Source organism: Bubalus kerabau, chromosome 3, assembly GCF_029407905.1.
Source record: "Bubalus kerabau isolate K-KA32 ecotype Philippines breed swamp buffalo chromosome 3, PCC_UOA_SB_1v2, whole genome shotgun sequence".
In the NCBI taxonomy this organism is placed as follows: Eukaryota; Metazoa; Chordata; class Mammalia; order Artiodactyla; family Bovidae; genus Bubalus; species Bubalus kerabau.
The window spans coordinates 157470730-157493153 of record NC_073626.1 but is presented as its reverse complement, the minus strand read 5'-3'; the positions used below and the strand labels follow the sequence as shown (position 1 = coordinate 157493153).

General features: G+C 39.1%; 1 protein-coding gene across 12 annotated transcripts in view; it reads left to right on the top strand.

The window, feature by feature from the left end:
• The window catches only part of FN1 (fibronectin 1), a 68418-nt gene that overhangs the window by 31699 nt on the left and 14295 nt on the right, over positions 1 to 22424 (top strand). For 3 of the 12 annotated variants that reach the window (XM_055573392.1, XM_055573391.1, XM_055573397.1), the window contains exons 21-36: positions 3305 to 3399; positions 4825 to 4993; positions 5693 to 5779; positions 8241 to 8432; positions 9697 to 9969; positions 11061 to 11243; positions 13572 to 13661; positions 14199 to 14468; positions 15178 to 15294; positions 16249 to 16413; positions 16933 to 17088; positions 17768 to 17881; positions 18650 to 18919; positions 20105 to 20292; positions 21133 to 21220; positions 22096 to 22272. In XM_055573392.1, the coding sequence (XP_055429367.1) occupies positions 3305 to 3399; positions 4825 to 4993; positions 5693 to 5779; positions 8241 to 8432; positions 9697 to 9969; positions 11061 to 11243; positions 13572 to 13661; positions 14199 to 14468; positions 15178 to 15294; positions 16249 to 16413; positions 16933 to 17088; positions 17768 to 17881; positions 18650 to 18919; positions 20105 to 20292; positions 21133 to 21220; positions 22096 to 22272 (2634 nt within the window). The remainder of the gene's footprint in view (positions 1 to 3304; positions 3400 to 4824; positions 4994 to 5692; positions 5780 to 8240; positions 8433 to 9696; positions 9970 to 11060; positions 11244 to 13571; positions 13662 to 14198; positions 14469 to 15177; positions 15295 to 16248; positions 16414 to 16932; positions 17089 to 17767; positions 17882 to 18649; positions 18920 to 20104; positions 20293 to 21132; positions 21221 to 22095; positions 22273 to 22424) is intronic. The other 9 variants (XM_055573396.1, XM_055573394.1, XM_055573401.1 and 6 more) reach the window with 3 other exon arrangements.

The window sequence follows — 22424 nt, the reverse complement described above, 5'->3', positions numbered from 1 at the left end:
ATGTTGTGTATAGTTCCCTGTGCTGTACAGTAGGACCTTGTTGTATATCCATCCTATATATACTAGTTGAACCTTCTAATCACAAACTCCCAATCTTTCCTCCCCCACCTCCCCTTCCTTTGGCAGCCGCAAGGGTGTTCTCTGCATTTGTGAGCCTTTTTTTTTTTTGTAGATATGTTCATTTGTGTTGTATTTTAGATTCCACACGTAAGTGATATATGGCATCTGTCCTTCTTTCTGACTTCACTTAGTATGAAAATCTCTAGGTCCACCCATGTTACTACAAATGACATTCATTCTTTTTAATGGCTGAGTAATATTCTATTTTAATATATGTACCACATCTTTATTCATTCATATGTTGATGGACATTTAGGTTGCTTCTGTGTCTTGGCTGTTGTAAATAGTGCTGCTATAAATCTAGGGATGTATGTATCTTTTAGAATTATAATTTGTCTGTGTATATGTCCAGGAGTGGAATTGCTGGATCATATGGCACCTCTATTTTCAGTTCTTTTGAAAAACCTCCATACTGTTCTCCATAGTGACTGCACCAATTTACATTCCCACAACAGTGTAGGAATGGGTCCCTTTTCTCCACACCCTCTCCAGTGTTTTTTACACTTGATCTTAGCCAAAAGGCCGAGAAGCGATCCCAATGTTTTTTATTTGTAGACTTTATAATAATGGCCATTCGGATTGGTGTGAGGTGGTATCTTATTGTAGTTTTGATTTGCATTTCTCTAAGAAAAAGCATTTTTAATGATACTAACAATAATAAGTGGCATGGGTGGGGCAATTATTGGCTATTTCAAGTACTTTTGGAGACTTTGATATACTGGACATGTTATTTTATTGTATACACAGTACATTTATAAAAATAAAATTTTATTTGAGTTAACTGACAAAACTTCTTTTATTAGATAAAAGTGATGCCTTGCATATAGTATGCTTTCAAAAAATATTTGTTGACTAGATGATTGTGAAAACAGCTCAATCAAAGTTAGGTTTAACATTTTTTTTCTTTGCTACACTGTGCAGCATGCACGATCTTAGTTCCCTGACCAGGGGTAGAATCCATGCTTTCTAACCACTGGACCACCTGGGAAGCCTCCCCATGCTTTAGATTTAAATAAGCTTCTGTTAGCAGGGTGTTCTGAGGTGGTGAACATCAGCTGGACTTGCATATTTTTGGAATTGCTCTAAGTTTCTGTAGTTTTTTTTTACTGTTACCAAACTAAATTCTGGAATAACTTTTCTGGGTTTTATAACTTGTACTAAATTCTTAAGAGCATATGGTGGGGGTAGGAGAGCTGTTTCTGGGGGAAAACCAGCCTACTCCTTTATAAATAGGGCAGATTTTATTTTTTTAACATCCAGGCTGTCCTTCACCTAACAAGAACTGCCAGACTCCATAGCTCATACTTACAGTCACATTCTTTGTTTGCCATCAGTTTGTGGGTTTGTGGTTTGGAGGGTTTCCTGTAATGGTGTTCCCAGGCAGAGAGCATCATCTTAAACTTGGGAACCTTTTAGCTGGCTGGCTCAAGCAATAGAAAACACCCAATCGTAAAGCCCAAGACAGTTGAGAATGTTTTTTTTGAAAAAATTGTGGCTTTCCCAGATGTTCAGTGAAAGAAACTGACTGCTCCCTGAATTGTTTCTTGTGGTCATTAAATTGTCACTCAGGGATGGCCATGGCATTTTGGCAAAGTCAGTGGCAACCAAATAGTGTATGATTTCAGTGACTCTGGGAAGGCGTCATGGGTCACCCATCCTAATTCTCCTGAAAACATCATCAAAATAATAACATACTCGTGAAACATGCCTCTAAACCAGTAGAACTTCAGTCCAGCCATTAGAGCAGTCATTACAAAGGAGCCCACACACATATTTTGTTTTTTCAGACAACAGGATTTTCAAAGTAATTTTTTAAAAGTTGCACATGAAAATCTAGATTGGAAGACAATTGCAGTGCTGGGCCTGAATTTTCCCATGACTGGAGCTGAGTAATAAAATAAAAACTTTTAATATTCATTTGTCTAAGTCTGCAGGATGTCTTTGTCAAATCAGCCATTCATAATTTAGAAGAAAAATGCATTTGCTAAGTTTTTTCTCGGTGGGTACAAAAATTTGGTTGGGATGCAAAGAGGAAGAAATTATGAAGGCCATGTGCCATGGCCACATGCTCGAAAACCTGGCATTTGACTCACCTGATACAAATGCCTTAACTTCTAAGACCTCACCTTTCCCATAGCAGCCAGTTATCGAAATGCTTGTTCCCCTTATTACAAGGTTTAGTTGTTCTGCCAATTACATTTTAAAGAGTTTAAGTTTATGATAAAGTCTGTAAGACTGTTGAAAATGTGTATCTCAACTTTGTGTACACATACTCTTCCTTTTTTTTTAAGTATTATTTTCACTAAGAAATAAAAGTGATGTCAGGATCTAGGAGATTTGAAATCAACTTTTCTTATAATACCTAATTCCAGTGGCAGAATGCTAAATTTCTGTACTGTGAGTATTCTGAATGAATAATTATATATTTAAAGAAAGACTATTTAGAATTTATAAGTTCATCCATGGTGGCAGATTTTGTTTAACTTTCATATGACATCTCTTTTTGCACCCAAAAATAATTGGCCATCAGCTTGAATGGGAAGGGAGCTTGGGGGACAATGGATGCGTGTATATGTATGGCTGAATCCCTTTGCTTTCCACCTGAAACTATCACAATATTGTTAGTTAGTTACTCCTATATGAAATAAAAAATAATTGGCCATCATTATGGAATGACTCAGCATAATCTATAATTTAACCATTGTTCTCAAAATAATGATTAAGAAGCAGAGTGATAATCAGTTTGTGATGGCCAATTTTACATTTTATATGGGATTTTATACTGATGATCGGGAAAGTTGTTGTCATCAAACTCAAATCCCAAACATGATGAAAATACACAGATTACAGAATCCAAGGAGTTGAAAGTGTCCTCTGTGGTCATCCAACTCCTCGTTATTCAAATGTGATTCATGGACCTACGGCATTGGTGTTACAGAAAGGCAAACTACCCAGCCACATATGCACCTACAGAATCAGATCCTGCATTTAAGCCAGGTCTCAGATGATTTGTGTGGTACATGAAAGATTGAAAGGCACTGATCTACTCCAAATTTTCATATATGTTAAATGTTACATTTTGGATCGTTAGTTGGCTGAACTGAGGTACCAGATAAAAAACATTTATCTGTATTCTCTGTGATTCCGAGGTTTGAACACGTGCTTTTTTGATTCCATTTCACAGTGCAGCCTCTGGGCTCCATCCCACCTTACAACACAGAGGTGACTGAGACCACCATTGTGATTACATGGACACCTGCCCCAAGGATTGGCTTTAAGGTAAATTGCAGATGTTCCTAATCTCTAGTGATATAGCCCTGAGGTGCCCTCGTGTTTCTGGATGTGGTTAAAACAGGATGTTTCAAGAATCGGGTGACTTGGGTTTTATCCTGTTTCTGTTCGTACCTCTCTGGCCACATTGTCAGAGCATCACAATACTTCTGCCTCCCTGAATTGCTGGAAAGATGGATTGAGGCTGTAAAAGTGCTTTGCAAAGAAGAAAACATTAGTATGAAGCTGTTATTTGTTGTTATCTTATTTTCTCTATCCTTTCCTGCAGGGAATTACATTTAAAGATATATATAGGGAAACCGCATTTGTTGTGTTGTTCTAAATAGGTATCAAGTTCACAAAAACCAATTTAGGGAGACCAATTAAACTCAGAATAGCTCAAAAATCACATTTTCATTCAATCAGTTTCATCTCAACTTGTTCAAAGCCCCTTGGGTGAATCTCTTAATAGAAGTTAAGATTAAACTCTTCCCTATAGATCTGGATACTTGTTTTTTTAAAGTAATAGTATTAGGGAAGTGAGGAATACAAATGAATGTGTTTAAAGATTTCCTTTCTTTGGAATTTAGAGAGTGGAGAGAGAAATATTTAGTATACTTGAAAATCAAGACTAAATCCTAGTGATTGTTTGTTTTAAAATATATACCAAAGACCACTTCTTTTTTGAAATATGCAATAGCATATTGGTAATTACACTACTTAAATACAGAGAATCCCTTTTTGAAGATCGTCAATGTATCTTTTAAATTTCCCTTAGTAGTGTCATTTGGACTTTTAGAAGCCTTATACCTTACTAAGGCTGCCTCCAGAGTTGAACCCTGATGACACAATATTACCTAGGTTTTTTAAAATAAAATACTAAAAGGGTTGAAAATTCTGGGCATAGTAATCTTAATTCTTCTTTTGTAACATACCAATCTTGCATTTGAAGCTGTGAATATACTTCTTCAAAAGGACTGTTTTTGAAGTACAAAGTGTTACAGGGGCTGGTACCTAAGTTGAATGTTAGTAACTCATTAAAGAGAGAACGCGAGGATTTCTTCCAGCAAAAAGAAAATAAGAAACGAAAGGACATGTAGCCAAAAGCCTTTGTGTACTTCTGGTTTGTACCAGGAGGTTATTTATCAAGTGAAGCAATATGTAATGATGTTTCTCTGGAACCTTCCATTATAAACTACCTTAACTTAGTTTTGGAAGATACTTGCCTTAACTGGCACCGTCCCCCCAGTTCTGGGGAATTTCCAGTGAAATTATTTAATAGAGCTAAAGTAAGGTCCCAACTTATTCCCAACTAAAAGCAGAGTACAGTTCCTGAGGAGTCCACATTATGCGAAGCGTAACCACAAATTCTCAGCAGTAACCCAGCTCTGGAAATATTTGTCCTTGGTGTTGATTTTGTCTTCTTTCTCCTAGCTGGGTGTACGACCAAGCCAGGGAGGAGAAGCACCCCGAGAAGTGACTTCAGAGTCAGGGAGCATCGTGGTGTCTGGCCTGACTCCAGGTGTGGAATACGTTTACACCATCTCTGTCCTCAGAGACGGGCAAGAGAGAGAGGCACCAATTGTGAAGAAAGTGGTGACACGTAAGAGTTCTTTGCCTCTTTTCATATTTTAAACTGTTGGCACTTTTTAAAGGTAACTGATAGCGGTATCGCTTTTTACTTACGATAATGACACAAGGGAAAGATTTCATTCCTACTTATATTATTAGCTATTCTCTAAGTCTGGAGTAGCAAGTTCAACTGATATCATATAATTCATGACATCAGAAGTGTTCTTTCCATATCAAAAGTTATCTGTGAATTGACAACACAGAAAAAGATTTCAGCAGTGTTGCAAAATTTAAAATTGTTAAAAAAAAAAAGTGCTCTTAGAGAATTGCTATCCATCATGGTTTTAAAGTACAACTTCTTTATTTTTACTGGTAATTGAAGGAAGGGAGAGAGGGAAGGGGTGGGGAGGAAGGGAGAGAAATTCTACAGCTCAAGCACTTTATGCTAGTTTTGTGTGCATGTGTGCGTGCATGCTAAGTCTCTTCCGTCGTGTCCAACTCTTTGTGACCCCATGGACTGTAGCCTTCCAGGCTCCTCTGTCCATGGGATTCTCCAGGCAAGAATACTGGAGTGGGTTTGCATGCCCTCCTCCAGGGGATCTTCCTGACCTGGGAGTTGAACCCACATCTCTTACAACAACTGCATTGGCAGGCAGAGTCTTCACGACTAGCACCACCTGGGAAACTCCATCCGAACTTTAACTTTTAATTAAAATTTTTTTCTGTGTAGCACTGTCCCCACCAACGAACTTGCACCTGGAGGCAAACCCTGACACTGGAGTGCTTACCGTCTCCTGGGAGAGGAGTACCACCCCCGGTAAGCCCGCAATGTATCAGAGGACAGGATTCTAAGGGTAATGAAAGGTAGAAATGACCTCACTTTTACAGAATGAAAAAACTTGTAAAAAAGTAACTTACATCCATTGTCACAAATGTTACAGAACTGGGATTGTAACTTAAGTGTTCAGACTCACTCTCACATTGAGTGTCATGTATTTGGATCTTAATTATTAGTTTTACTTATACTCAATACTGAGAAATTTGGCTAAATGCATTCCGTGATTGTTTTTTTTAAAGCTTTACATAAAGCTTTTATCTAAACTCGTTCACACATATTTATACCCATGGACTGTAGCCTGCCAAGTTCCTCTGTTCATGGAATTTTCCAGGCAAGAATACTGGAGTGGGTTGCCATTTCCTCCAGGAGATCTTCCCGACCCAGGGATTGAACCAGTGTCCCCTGCATTTAAGTCTGTTTCTTTACCTGCTGAGCCATCAGAGAAGCCCCATACAATCCTAATATGTGTAGAGATATCTATGACAATATTCAAGTATCATTATGGAATGGGGCAATGGCAAGAGAAATTTTAGATATTCCTGGTCTTTGTCAAGTCTATGAGAAATGTTAACTAAAATATTTATCATTGGTTATATTGGGGGAATTACTATTGAGATATCAGGATATTCATTATTGGGAAAATTCTAAATTAGAAACAAATGCCAACTAATGTTGATGGCATTAACATTAACTACTATGTGTACTTATTAGATGGCTTTATTTTGCTTATTATTTCACTGTTCTGATTTGTACTCTCATTTTTTAAAAATAGTTCTTACCTTTGCTGGGATACACAGTTGAGGCAATTATCTCTAAATCAGATCAATATGTGCTGTCACACACAATAAAGCTAGCTCAAAATATCCTTTTTAATTCCCTCTGAAGTAAAGTGATTTTGTGAAGTTTTCATTACCTGTAGAAGCATCATTTAAGCCCAAACTACACTATTTCCAGTTGAATCACTCTTTTTTTTTTTTTTAATTTTATTTTATTTTTAAACTTTACATAACTGTATTAGTTTTGCCAAATATCAAAATGAATCACTCTTAAGTTGAAACTTTTAGGTTGGCAAGTTTCATGCTTGTCAGACTCTAGATCATTAATATTTAGTCTTAATGGATGGTTTAGTCTGTCCATCTGAATGGTCATTAGCACATGTAATGACCCAAACATTCATTTCCCATCCAGTTGGAATTCCTTGTATATACTACTTTCAGTTCAGTTCAGTTCAGTCGCTCAGTCGTGTCCGACTCTTTGCGACCCCATGAACCACAGCACGCCAGGCCTCCCTGTCCATCACCAACTCCCGGAGTTCACCCAGACTCACGTCCATCGAGTCAGTGATGCCATCCAGCCATCTCATCCTCTGTCATCCCCTTCTCCTCCTGCCCCCAATCCCTCCCAGCATCAGAGTCTTTTCCAATGAGTCAACTCTTTGCATGAGGTGGCCAAAGTACTGGAGTTTCAGCTTTAGCATCATTCCTTCCAAAGTGGTCACCTTATTCCTAATTATAAAATATACCATCATTTTCTCCCTTTTTAGTAAGTTTAACTTAAACATACTTTCTCAGTTTACTCTTTGTCTGTCCCTGTGACTCTCTGGTCATTGCTATTTTAATGTGAATGTCTCTCTCCTCCCCTCAACCCTCTCACTGCCCCACTTCTATGATTTCTGAAGTCTTCAGCAGTTAATACACTATTTTTTTTAATTTGGCCATGCCATGCAGCATATGGGATTTTAATTCCCTGACCAGGTATCAAACCCAAGGCCCCTGCATTGAAAGCACAGAGTCTTAAACACTGAACCACCAGGGAAATCCCAATATACTTTTCCTAGAATAAATAGTCACTTTTGTTTTTCACTTTTTCTCCTTTCTTTATTGTTGAATAATATTAGTCACTCAGTCATGTCTGACTCATTGCAAACTCATAGACTGTAGCCCGCCAGGCTCCTCTGTCCATGGAATTCTCCAGGCAAGAATACTGGAGTGGGTAGCCATTCCCTTCTCCAGGGGATCTTCCCCACCTATAAATCCCCTAGGTTCAGACCTTATTTTAATAAATGAAGAGAGCCTATTTTGGGGAGTATGCCTAAGGGTGAGAGCCAGTTCTGTGCTAAGCAAGTATAAAAGAATACCCTTCAGCTGTCCTGCAAATGACCAGCTAAGGAAAATCAGGGTACACATGGTAGGAGGAACATGGAATTTAAGACAGAAGAGCCTTTGGTAATCATTTTCCCTTTCCAAGATTTTCTTTAAATGGAGGATATTAATACCTTCCTCAAAGAGTTGTTGTAAGTGCTGAATGACAGTAGGTGGAGTCTTCAGCGCGTGAATATTGAGTCCTTTCCCCATTCCCCTTCAAGGGTGCATCAGTCTAGTAATTGGCTCTGGGTGGCAAAGGTTCTGGGCAGTAACTTTCTCCTTTCTGTTTTCTGCAGACATTACTGGCTACAGAATCACCACCACCCCCACAAATGGCCAGCAGGGATACTCTCTGGAGGAAGTGGTCCATGCCGATCAGAGTTCCTGCACCTTTGAAAACCTGAGTCCGGGCCTGGAGTACAATGTCAGTGTTTACACTGTCAAAGATGACAAGGAAAGTGTCCCTATCTCTGATACCATCATCCCAGGTAATGGAAAAATCAGCTGTTATCTTCAGAGAGGCAGTTCCAATAAGAGTGGGGATTAACCTCTTCATCCCCAGATGGTTGAGTGTGTCAAAATATGTTTGGGATTTAATTCTGACCTCCCAACCACACTCTCTAGAACCATGACGTCAAAGCCACTATTTGGACAAATGCTTGCTGTTAACACTGCTTGACTGTCTGTGCTTCACTGGGATGCTTTTTGTCGCGATGGGTATGCAGTGGAGTGGCAACCATGGCATTAACTCTGTACTGTCTGCTCACGTGGAAATATTACTAAAACGATGTCACATGTCTGTACTCAGTACCAACAGGCAAAAAGTAATATGGTAAATGCATCCCATCTGTACATTTTTGCCTGATCTTACAGTCTCCATATGTGAGCACTGAAATAGCTCTTGGTTGACACACACATTCAGTTCTTCATTTTGCTATTTCAAATCCCTTTTTTTTTTAATTGAAAAAGAAAAAGGAAAAAGAAAGGCCACACTTTTAGGGTGTACTTTCTTGTGGTTGAATGACAACATTGAAGAGACCTACCTTGGGATAGGTCTATTGTTCATCCAAAATTGAATCATGACGGAATGAAAGCGTTGGACAGATTGTGTTCTTGGCACAATTTGGTAGAATGCTTTTACTAATACTAATTAAATAACTTTGATTATGAAATGAACAAAATATTAACAGTGGCCTTGGACTCAGGCCTTTCACCTGAATGTGCTTTTGAATGGCACATTTTATACCATACATTCATAATGCGTTAGCATTATGGCCCTGATGTTGTCATGAGTTTTTCTATGGGAAAAAAAAAGAAAAACTCATCAGTTAATTTTTTGGACCTTTTTCATGCAAGCTTTATTCTCCTACTAAAAAGTTTCAGATTATTTTTTAAACTTTGCTGTTACTTACTATAGATATTATATCTAGGTTCTAAGAATGGTTTTGATATCCCAAACAGGACTGTAATCTTTCGAACCTGAGAGGTTCACACTTTACTGTTTTGGGGATTTTCAAAAAAGAAACAAACCAAACATCCCTAAAGGAATATTGTAAACTGTTTTATTCTCCCAGGGAAGCAAACTATTCATGGTGCTTAAAAAGTCTTTTCAGATAATTTGGAACAGATTGCATATTACCATCATTGCTTTAACACTATTTTACCACTAGTAACCTGATGTACACTGCTTTATTTTTTCCTCTTTTTTGCCTCTGTTTTCCTTTTGCCCTCCTTTGCTTTGTAACTCAATAGAGGTGCCCCAACTCACTGACCTAAGCTTTGTTGATATAACTGATTCAAGCATCGGCCTGAGGTGGACCCCGCTAAACTCTTCCACCATTATTGGGTACCGCATCACAGTAGTTGCGGCAGGAGAAGGTATCCCTATTTTTGAAGATTTTGTGGACTCCTCAGTAGGATACTACACAGTCACAGGGCTGGAGCCCGGCATTGACTATGACATCAGCGTTATCACTCTCATTAATGGCGGAGAGAGTGCCCCTACTACACTGACACAGCAAACGGGTGAATTTTGAAAACTTCTGTGTTTAAGACATGGATGGTGCTGCATGCTGTCCCCAGTCACTCTGGTTACATTTGGACGTTTCAGGGCAGAACCCAGCAATTTCCCAAAGATTAAGAGAGGGTACATCAGGGGGTAAGGAGTGGAAGGCATATGCTTCACTGATTGGATGAAGACATATGCCATAGTCTTAAGTACATTTTCATTGAAGCCATGAATATGAATTTGTATAAAGCTAGAGAAATATAGATATCTAATCTATCAAATTGCAGACCTGGAATTTTTTTTTAAAAATCTAACCTGTATACCAAATTGTATCAAGAGCACCAGTTAATAAGAAGAAATGTACTTCCAAAATGTACCATTAGACTCTTCCTTCTACTCTTTCATAAACTCTACCATCGTGTGTGTGAGTGTCTAAACACTAATTGAAATTTAGGTTCGAGTGGAAGGAGGGTTTTTTTTTGGTAGGAGAAAAAGAGACTTTGGTACATTCTAGGTTTTATTGCCATGATAAGGTGAAGAAACTCCTCTTTAACCACAGACTGGGGACCAGCATGCAACATTATAAAGGTTCTCTGCCCTGCATGGTAAGAAACATGCTGAGAACCCATCTGCATGAGCCCTTCTCACTTGCGAGTAGACCCACTGATGGAATTGTAGCTGTGGCGTAGCTGTAGTCAGTCCTGTCGGGGGGCATTTAGGGCCCTTCCGTCTTGTCTGTGTGCACGTGTTTCTTTGGAAAGTATCGCTACGTTTCTCTTTGCTGTGTGGCAACTTAAGCCTCTTCAGCCTGGGATCAAATAATCATCAGTGGTATTAATCATGCACCTTGATTTTATGTATTTGAAAGTGAATTAAAATTTTTCTTTATATGGATGGCAGAAAGGTTAAAGGGGCCTAACAGTACTGGGTGTAGTGTTTTATTTTTAACAGTAGTTCACTATGACTTTAGATTAGATGAGACTGTTTGCATGATGGTGACTCGTTTCCTTTATGCATGAAATACTGGTTTTTTACCTTTCCAGCTATCCTTGTTAAGCTTTATTTTTTAAGTGACATTAACTGAGTCTTCCCTCTTATTTGAAACCAGCTGTCCCTCCTCCCACTGATTTGCGATTTACCAATGTTGGTCCCGACACAATGCGTGTCACCTGGGCTCCACCCTCATCCATTGAACTGACCAACCTCCTGGTACGCTACTCGCCTGTGAAAAATGAGGAGGATGTTGCCGAGCTGTCCATTTCTCCTTCAGACAACGCAGTGGTCTTAACAAGTAAGCATTCAAGTATATTTGTTCAATAAATACTAGGCTAGCACATAAGGAAAAGAATTTTGTGTTCTCGGGTAGGAGCAACAGAGATTAAGACATAAAACAGAACTACAAACTAGATTCCAAATCTAATGCACAGCTCTGTAATTTTGAAAGATGTTACATTTATTGTTATTTTAACGTATCTTTGATATCTACAACTTTTTAAAAATCAGTGGAGAAACACCAACCGTGAAGTTCAAAGACTTCAAACAAGTTCTGCTTCCAAATAAGCACATTAAAAACAAATGTGTGCCAAGAGACGTTACAGGACTAAATCTCAGTGTTTAGGAGAGAAAAAAATGAGGATTGAAGCCAGTGTCATGGCATCTGTTTTATTCTAAGTGTCAGCAGGTAATCTGTTTGGTATTTGAAACTTAGAAACAGTGACTGGTCACTCAGGGTAGATCAGGATTTTATTTTGAAGAAGGAGCCAGAAGTTTAATTTGTACTTCAAAAAGAATCTGTTAGCAGGATTTCTCTGAAGGCGGAGGACTTTTGAAAACAACTGGCCCTAAAATAAACAGCCGCAGTTTATGGAAATTGTTTCTTTCTAGTTCCCACCCTTTTGAAATTGATATTTTTTATTAAAGAAAATAAAAGGAGACTGCTACATGTTGCTTTTCACATAAATATTGCTTCTCATTATTTTTGCTATAATAGTAAATACACATATAAGAACAGCAAACATTTTTACATAAGGAAAAACTAGCTCACACTTAGGTATACTACCTGATGATGGGCTGAAGACATCCTCCATCTTTCAGATGTATTTCAGAGAATGAAATACAAAGAAAAAGCAACTCAGCATGACCATAGTCCTGATTTCTCATTTTGTGGCTGAGGGTGAGAAATCCTTATGTCTGCCTTTCAGTGGGGCTATGATTCTGTTCTGGAGCATTCTGGAATCAGTAGTTACAGCATTACCCACTACACAAGGCTCTGCTTCAGGACCACTGTCTGCCCCACATTAGCCACAGACCTGTCACGTGTTCAAATGCTCTAAGGTCTTATTCTAGATCCAATTCTAGATCTCAAGGTAGCCATTTTCCCCCAGAGAAGCCATTAATTATCCTGATTATACAGTTGAAGCAACTGAGGTCTCCAGTGGCTAAGTCCATTGCCCCTGGCCAAGCAGGAAGGAGGAAACGGGAGTCCAAACATCCTGTTTCCTAGTCTTGTGATTTTTCAAAACTTTCAGGGTCCCCTGTCGAAGGGGAGATGGCGTAGCGGAAAAAGGGTCTTGTGAATAGGAATTCAAAGGTTAGAAACCTTACTCTGTATCTTTTTCATACCTCAGAATGAAAGGAGACCCAGGAATGTATATTCAACTCAAATATTCTGTGTGTGTGCTTCAGTTGCTCAGTATGTTTGGCTTTGTAACTCCATGGACTGTAGCCCTCCAGACTCCTCTGTCCATGGGGTTTTCCCAGGCAAGAATTCTGGAGGGGGTTGCCATTTCCTACTCCAGGGGATCTTCCTGACCCAGAGATCACATCCATGTCTTGTCCATCTCCTGCACTGCAGGCAGATTCTTTACCAGTGAGCCACCTGGGAAGCCCCTTAAATTTTCTGTTCTTACCTTAATATGGCAGAATCCATCACTCTTGATATTAAGTATGACTCTTTTCAAGTAAAGGTTAATTGTTAAGACCATTGGTCTTGGCTTGGGTCATCTCCTGCGTCATCTTGGGCACATATATCAGAAAAGATAACTTCTCTGTGCCTTATTTTTCTCATTTGTGAGCTGGGGATAATTGTAAGCCAGACTTTTGGAGGTAATGGATATGTTCATTGTCTTGAATGTGGTGATGGTTTCAGAAGTCTATACGATTGTCAAAATCCGTCAAATTAGACATTTTAAATATTGGCAGTTTATTGTTTGGCAACAAACCAGTTTTAAAAAGTTGCAGTCTATCTCCTTGTGTTGTTGTGAGGAGTATAAGTGAGATCTGCAGTGCCATAGTCATGATCACGTGCCCTAAACAGACGCGCTGTTAAGTGAATGACAGAAATATTACTGTGCTGCAGAAGCTCCAGCTTGTTTCGGATGCAGCTGAGTCACACCCACAGAAGTGGAGTTGAGGGAAAGGTTTGAAGACGCTACAGGGTAGGGCGGCCCTTCCTCATCACTGCCGACAGCCCCTCTCCAGGTAGCAACGTTCCCTTCGGTGTAAATAGGCTCTAGAACTGGACTCTTGGATATTTTATTAGTTGAAATAGTACCAAGGGCGCTTTGGTTTTTCATTCTTTTAAGCACAGTATAAAAATAATCCTCATCTGTCTTTTCAGATCTCCTGCCCGGCACTGAGTATTTAGTCAGCGTCTCCAGTGTGTACGAGCAGCATGAGAGCATACCTCTTAGAGGAAGACAGAAAACCGGTGAGTCACGTGGGTGACACGCTTATAGCGTGGCTTTCACCTACCAATTTTGAAGAGCAAGATTTGGTGCTGCTTCTAACACTACATCTCCATTTTTGGGGGGAGTGGTCATTAGCTTTAACCACTGGTCTTAAAAATTAAGACACCTTATGGGGATGTAAGTGGGTACAGCCACTGTGAAAAACAGTGAGGAGATTCCTTAGAAAACTGAAAATTAAGTTACCATATGATCCAGTAATCCCACTCCTGAGCCTATACACAGCCAAACTATAATTCAAAAGGACACACACAACCCTATGTTCATAGCAGCACTTGTTTACAATAGCCAAGATATGGAAATAGCCTAAATGATCATCGACAGATGAATGGCTAAAGAAGATGTGGTACATATATATAATGGAATAGTACTCAGTCATTTTAAAACAATGAAATAATAATGCCATTTGTATTATACAAACAATGTTTTATCTTGATTTTGCCAGAAGTTATATCATAACTTCCCTCTTTATCTCTTCTTCCCCTGGATGGGAAAAACAGCTCTTGACTCCCCAAGTGGCATTGACTTTTCTGATATCACTGCCAACTCTTTCACCGTCCATTGGATTGCTCCACGAGCCACCATCACTGGCTACAGGATCCGCCATCATCCTGAACACATGGGTGGAAGACCTCGGGAAGATCGAGTGCCCCCCTCCCGGAATTCCATCACCCTCACCAACCTGAACCCAGGCACAGAATATGTGGTCAGCATTGTTGCTCTTAATAGCAAAGAGGAAAGTCTGCCCTTGGTGGGCCAACAATCAACAGGTAACTTGTTTTCCCATCTGCAAAGAAATGCAAAGGACTTTCCTATGCAGGCAATAGCTTCTGTGACACAGCTTTGTGTTGTCTGAGTCATCATATCTTAAACAAAATAGCTTATGGTTATGAGATAACTTCTTTATTCCAAGAAATTTCTTACTTGAATTAGGTGTATGTGCATTTTTAAGAACTAAAGTTTTATTTGAAAAGTTGAAAATGTTCTATTTCAAAGTTCTCTTAAAAACAAAATCATTTTAATATAACATTGTAAATTGTTCTTAGGCTATAGATGCTTAAGTACTTAGGGAAGACGTATCATCATTTCTGTACTTCAGTCTCAAATGGATTAACAAAAAGACATAGAGGCAAGGAAATGTGGCAAATATCACCAATTAGCAAATACCTAAAGACAGGAAATATGGGTGTTCATTATATTATTTTTATAACTTTTACTTTGTTCCAAAATTTTTTCAAAATAAGAAGTTGAGAGGAAAACTCTTCAATAAACTTGAAATAATCATCTTGCCATGATTTGGATTATCTTCTTGACCCCTAACCTAGCGTTGTTCATAACTTTTGATTTTGCTGATTTTGTATAGCATTTCCATTATGATATGGAGGACACACAAAAGCAGTGTTCCAGAGAGTGAACAAAAGGTGGATCAGGGCATGCTTTGAAAGTTACGGATGTGAAAACTTTCCCTTGTGTTTCTAGTTTCTGATGTTCCAAGGGACCTGGAAGTCATTGCCGCAACCCCCACTAGCCTGCTGATCAGCTGGGATGCTCCTGCCGTCACAGTGAGATACTACAGGATCACCTACGGAGAAACAGGTGCGTTAGGGAAGGGCTTCTTCACACCCCGATCGAGTCTTCTGTCATGGGTAACCTTAAAGCCCAGTATTGGATGCCTAATTAAAGAAACTTTGGCAAGTCCATTCAGTGGAGCCTTGATTTTTCTTAAGAGTGTGTAGGAAATATGTATGATATAACTGTTGGCAAAATCAAGATAAAACGTTGTTTGTATAATACTAGAGGGGAACAGTAGAGCTGAGGAAAAAGGATTGTAAATTCACAACTGTATTATCAGTGGTGAAATGATAAGTAATTTGTATTTCTCTTCCTTTTACTTTCCTGTATTTTCAAGACTTTATTTAACATGAATGTATTCCATTAAGGTTTTGGAAAAGGACCCCAGTATATGAAATCTTATATATATATATAAAATTTGTTTGTGGCTCTGCCGGGTCTTTGTTGCTGCACAGGCCTTTTTCTAGTTGTGGTACACGGGCTTCTCATTGCAATGGCTTCTCTTGTTGAAGAGCACAAGCCCTAGGGCACAGGCTTAGTAGTTGTGGAGCACGGCATGTGGTCCATGGCATGTGGGGTTTTTCCAGGGATGTGGGTTCAGGGATCGAACCCACATCTCCTGCCTTGGCAGGCAGATATTTTTTTTACCACTGAGCCACCAGGGAAGCCCAATATGAGCAGTCTTGAGTTGAGGACTTACCTTCTTTCCCCTTCTAATTTTAACCTACCACATGTTAAAGCTGCAAGGTTAAAATAGCATTTTAACTGCAATTTTTCTCTCAATTTTTACACACTCAAGGCTTACTATATACATAAATAAATATACTTTTCTGTTCAGGATCTGTTAATAGCACTCTTTAAAAGTGAATAAGCAAAGGTGTAACTTACCTGCTGCTCTCAATATGTTAATTCAGTAACTCAGCAGTCCCCAAGTGTCTGTCAGTCCCTTACACTTTGAACTAACCCCGTTTCAAACAGGAGGAAGTAGCCCAGTCCAGGAGTTCACCGTGCCTGGGAGCAAGTCTACAGCTACCATCAGTGGTCTTAAACCTGGAGTGGACTACACCATCACTGTCTATGCTGTCACCGGCCGTGGGGACAGCCCGGCAAGCAGCAAGCCCGTTTCCATCAATTACCGAACAGGTACTTATCTTCCTCTCAGATGACCCAAGCTTGTTTACTCAAAAAATTTTTACAGTGTTCTCCCAAAGTATTTTCCTCATTGTGGAACTGATTTTCTTTTGTAAAAAGATGAAGCAGAGCTACAGTTTTGAGCCAGATATATAAGAAGCACCCCAAGGGCAGGGATTTTTGTCTGTTTTGTTGATTGCTGTATTCCATGTGCCTGTAATACAGACAGGCACAGAGGATGTTCAGTAAATACTTGTTAATGAATGAGTGGATGAGCTGATAAGATAAGGAGATGAGCCTCTATAGGAAATATAATGCCTTTGTGAATGAAACAGTCATATTGAAAATAGGCAATGTATCAAGATCCAAGCACCAGCTAGCAAAAGTTCTCTCTGCATCTGCAAAATAAATGAGAGTCATTAGTAGTAGTAAGAGATGATTCTGTCTGTACCAGAACTGGAGACAAAGACTAGTCTAGTCTTGTCCCTAGGAGCGGGGGCTTCATTGGTTTCTCTTGGTTTTTGTCTGTAGAAATTGACAAACCGTCCCAGATGCAAGTGACTGATGTCCAAGACAACAGCATTAGTGTCAGGTGGCTGCCTTCAAGTTCCCCTGTTACTGGTTACAGAGTGACCACTGCTCCTAAAAATGGCCCAGGACCATCGAAAACGAAAACTGTAGGTCCAGGTAAGAAGAGCCAACATCTCACATACATCAGGATAAACAGTAGGACCACATGATATGTTTCTGTAAATAAATGACCAGCTGGCTCTGAGTACTATACTGTTTCATATCACATGTCAAAGTTTCCCTTTTTGTGAATTCGGGGCTCAAGGTTGTTACCAACTCCCTATACAGTAGAAGTTTTAGGAGGAGTGCATTTCTGTTTTTATATGTGTAGTAGTGTTTGATGGTGTGCACATCTTAAATTATTAGATTTCATCTTTGTGTTTTTGTTTATTATGCACATTAAGAAAAGACAGATGGGCCTAGCTGACTTTTAAAGATTCTTTTAGCTCTTGTTTCTGTTTTCATATAAAATCATTGTGAAATTAAGATCCTTAGGCGATATCTTAAAGTCCAGTTAGTTTTCATTTTTTCAAGAGCAGCATCATTCATTGTTGGCACCATCATATTCAGTTTTAGAGTTTAGCCTTTGGTGTACTTCACTCCAATATGGTAATTTGTATTAGCAATGAACATGTTTGTCCAGGAGGAAATCCATGTGTGAGTTCTCTAATGTTTTCATGATAATTCTGCAAATGAAAATTCCTGGCCACCACACATGTATAACTGAATTCTGAAAGTCCTTGGTTGTCATAATGAATGACATGGAAGCTACATTTGCTTTTCACTCCCTTTGCAGATCAAACAGAAATGACAATTGAAGGCTTGCAGCCCACAGTGGAGTATGTCGTCAGTGTCTATGCTCAGAATCAAAATGGAGAGAGTCAGCCTCTGGTTCAGACAGCGGTAACCAGTACGTAACCAGTGTCTGTTTCCCATGTTCAAAGTCAAACTTTGTTCTTAGGTGTCTGGATACCTAGTTTGTATCTTGAGCTGAGCCCATTGCAAACACTTTTCCTTCTCAGTGTTGAACATACAGGGAAAGAAGTTGGGGAACTACCATACTTAGTTGTGCTATGCTTTGAATTGCTTTTGCTCAAATGGCCTCAGCAAAATCTTATTAGCCTATAGCAAATCTATAAAATGTTGTGCTTGCACCTCCTTTTCGACAGCTGGATGGTAAAGTTGATTGAAGTGTGCCACATGAAGCTATTATGTTTGGAGCATTTGTGTGGCTGGTCCAATGTTTAATTTAAATACTCAATGGGTGGGTGGGGGGTAGTTAAAGATTATAACAATCTGAATCTAACATTTAAAATCAACTTTACCACTTCCAAGTATAAAAAAATCCAGGTCTGTGAGACTAACATCACATTACCAAAACAAATCTTGGTAGAATATCCTAAAATGTATATAAATAAATCCTTACTTGGGGACATTTTGCAGGGTATCTACGCATCTCACGTACACCTATGTTTTAGTAAGTGATGCGACATTAAATATTTTCTGAACCAAAAAGCCTTAAGCAAGGGTCAAGTAATTTTCTATTTAATAGTGGGTTAATTGGAATTTAATTCATCAAAGAAAAAATGGTATCTGCAGAACTGCTTTGCATGTTATCAAAATGCTTATTTCACAACTTGCTTTTCACATAACCTCTTACCATTAATTTGCCTAACAGACATTGATCGCCCTAAAGGACTGGCATTCACTGATGTGGATGTCGATTCCATCAAAATTGCTTGGGAAAGCCCACAGGGGCAAGTTTCCAGGTACAGGGTGACCTACTCGAGCCCTGAGGATGGAATCCATGAGCTATTCCCTGCACCTGATGGTGAAGAAGAGACTGCAGAGCTGCAAGGCCTCAGGCCGGGTTCTGAGTACACAGTCAGTGTGGTTGCCTTGCACGATGATATGGAGAGCCAGCCCCTGATTGGAACCCAGTCCACAGGTATATCGTTCATCGCACCACTGGGTGCTCATGGGAGCAGTGGCTTTATGCCCTGCTGAGTGCATTACACTTTTATCAGGCTATTGATTCCCATGTAAGGGGGTACCCAGAAACACAGCCTCTTTATTAGGAAAGCCCCTCTTTAAAGGGGAACAGTAATAAGCAGTGAAGTGTAGGTGACATAGAGAAATTCTAATAATAGGAAATTTTGGAGTGGCTTGGCTTACTACCAAGGCCATAAAGCAAGACATTTGAAGTTAACATGAAAATTGTGGATTATTTCTTGTCTTCCTGTGGTTATGCTCACTGTGTATAAAAGAAAGAAATCTGGCATCTTAGAGCGTGCTCTCAGAAAAGAACCCAAACTGAGCCATTTCATAGTAGCAGGATTCTGAGAAAACATGGGTAAGCGCTTCCTTCTCTGGTTAGAGGTCACATCCTCAGTGTATAATTTTGCTTAAAGGCCTAAGAATCAGATGCATAGGAAAGAGTTGGTAGGGCAGATGCTTTCCACCATGCTTTATCTTCTTGTGCTTTGTCTCTGAAGCAGCGTGGAATGCCAAAGATGTCCCCTTGTGACAGCGTAAAACCTGGAGGTGACAATCCATATTATTGCTCTTTGCTTCTCTTTTCTGCTTCTGTTGTGAGCCAATTTTCTTCCTATGCTGCACCACGGAGAATACTTCAGATTTAGCAGTGATATCTTCCATGGGGTCCAAATAAAGAGAATAAAAACATAATTCTATCTTTGGAATGGAATACTCTGTGAAATGGTTTTCTGTACAAAGATAATTTTTGTCAGAAAGGGGCTGCTGCTCATCTTCCCTTAGAAATGGAAAATCAATCCTAATGGTCAATAAACCAATGTGACTTTTTTTTTAATTTGTTAAGGGAAAGAAGAAAATAAAACCAAACTACTAAAACCTAAATTCTCTTAGACTGTTGGCATTTACCCAGATGTTTCCAGTGATCCTGAGCATTGCTGGATTAAAAAGCACTTTATTTTTCAGCAAGCATTTTCTTCATTTTGCATCCCCTTTTGTACTTTTCTATACTGAATCTTTGCTTGACTGGGGTACCTACCAAACCAAACAAGCACAACCTATGTACTCGTTGGAATTCACTTTATTTCCCCCCTTCCCCCATTTATATAAGATAAACTCTAACTGATAACCATCCCAACAGCCATTCCTGCACCAACCAACCTGAAGTTTACTCAGGTGACACCAACCAGCCTGACCGCCCAGTGGACAGCACCCAATGTTCAGCTCACTGGGTATCGAGTGCGGGTGACCCCGAAGGAGAAGACCGGACCGATGAAAGAAATCAACCTTGCTCCCGATAGCTCATCTGTGGTTGTGTCAGGACTCATGGTAAGAAGTGTGTTTTTCACTGGAGTAAAGTAGTAGGTCATCTCTTACACAGTTGACGGTGGTGGAAATAAAATGTCATAAGAAATCTGTGTTCTTTGCTGTCAGATTAATTTTGTCATAATTTTGTGTCAAGTAAATGAAGCTTTTCCAGATGACAGGATTTTATGAGGAGTACTGGATGTTGCATGGCTCTTACATGTATTCTGCTTATTTTAAAATAGTGTATGTGTGTGTGTGTGTGTGTATGTATGTGGTGGGGGGAGCAATTTATATAGCCATAGGCTGAATGCATAAATCCATTTTATTTTTGGCTTTTCTGAGTGTTATTACCCTTGCAAGAAATACTCTCCAGTTTTTACCAACGCAGCCTAATACTACCTTCCTGAAGTCATTTTTAACCTCTAGAGGTACATGCAAAGAGCTAGCCAGGTACCTAGGAAACTAGTGTACTTCTTAACATAAGGCAAATTTCAGGAGAAACTACAGAAAGAGGGTTCAGAGATAAGACTATTCTCTTCCTCTCTATGATAAGACAAATTCATGGTTTGCACCTTTCAAGTCACAAAGGAGAAAACAGGCTAATAGCATTTTCCTCATTTTGTGTCAGCTGAGTGGAAATAACTGAATTATAGCTTACTTGGGCTTAACCCTAAATACATTTTTAAATTCATGTAGTTAAATATGTTGTTGATCATCTGCAAATTAAGCTAAGAATGTCTGTGGTTTTCGCTAGCTTTGTCTTTTTCTTTTCTAACCATTGCATTTTTTTGAATGCTGGAGTGAAAATTCCCGGGCTTCAGAATATCTCATTGTTGAAGCTTACCGTGCCCTTCTTTCTAGGTTGCCACCAAATATGAAGTGAGTGTCTATGCTCTTAAGGACACTTTGACAAGCAGACCGGCTCAGGGAGTTGTTACAACTCTGGAGAGTGAGTAATCAAACTTTTTAGTGTTGATTAACATTCTTTATAAACAAAAATTAAAGAATGGCAAATGCTTTCTAGATCACTAAGTTCACAATGGATTGATTCCCGGTTTGGAAATTGATTAGCTTACCCATCTTTTTGAGTTACTTCTGTGGCCCTCTCCAGAAAGTGGTGTACTGGCACATACATAGAATCATGGTGTGATAGTGTTAGTGCAACGAACTAGGACTTACACTTAGGTTATGTTCTACTGGTTAGAATTTGTTTTCATAGAGTGAAGGTTGGGGAGGGCATGCCGGCTTCTGTTGTATCTTAACAGTGTAGTGAGTATTAGACAGTGGCGGCCCAGATTCTAGTTTTCTGCCATATCAATAACCCACAGTTATTCTCTTTCAGAAATCAAATCAAGTGTCAAAGTTTTCTGATCTACAAAGCAGGGATGGCATCATATCTGTTGAGAAAAAATATGAATCCTTATAAGAATGACAAAATACTAGCAATGTATTATTATATATATATTATATACACATGTATAATATATATACCTTCCTTATGTTACTACATATATTTTATATTGTGATAATAATTTCAACATTTGCTGAGGTATTTATAGATATCTAAAGCCAGCCTTGGAAAACACTGGCCATATCTGTAAAGCTTTTCATTTCTCAAAAAAACAGATACACGAGGTGAATATTTTCTTTTTTCCTGATTACTGGCAGCTTTTCTCTCTGGTTGCCACAGGAGAAAATCTACACATTATTAGTAATATATAAAAATGGATATATTTGGTATATAAAAAAAAATTTAGTATCAAAACCTTAACTATATGAGCCAGCCAGGCACTAATACTAATCTATGGCTATCACCCCATGCAGATGTCAGCCCTCCAAGAAGGGCCCGTGTGACAGATGCTACCGAGACCACCATCACCATTAGCTGGAGAACTAAGACTGAGACGATCACCGGCTTCCAAGTTGATGCTATCCCAGCAAATGGACAGACTCCAATTCAGAGAACCATCAGGCCAGATGTCAGAAGTTACACCATCACAGGTCTGAGAAACCACGCTTCTGACCACATTTGTTAACTGCAATTCACAACATAAATTAGCTTATTAGTTTTTCTACCACTTACACTGATTAAATTTATCTTCAGTGTTTTATGATAACCCAGCTCTATTGTTTACAACCTGTTTTCATCCTGT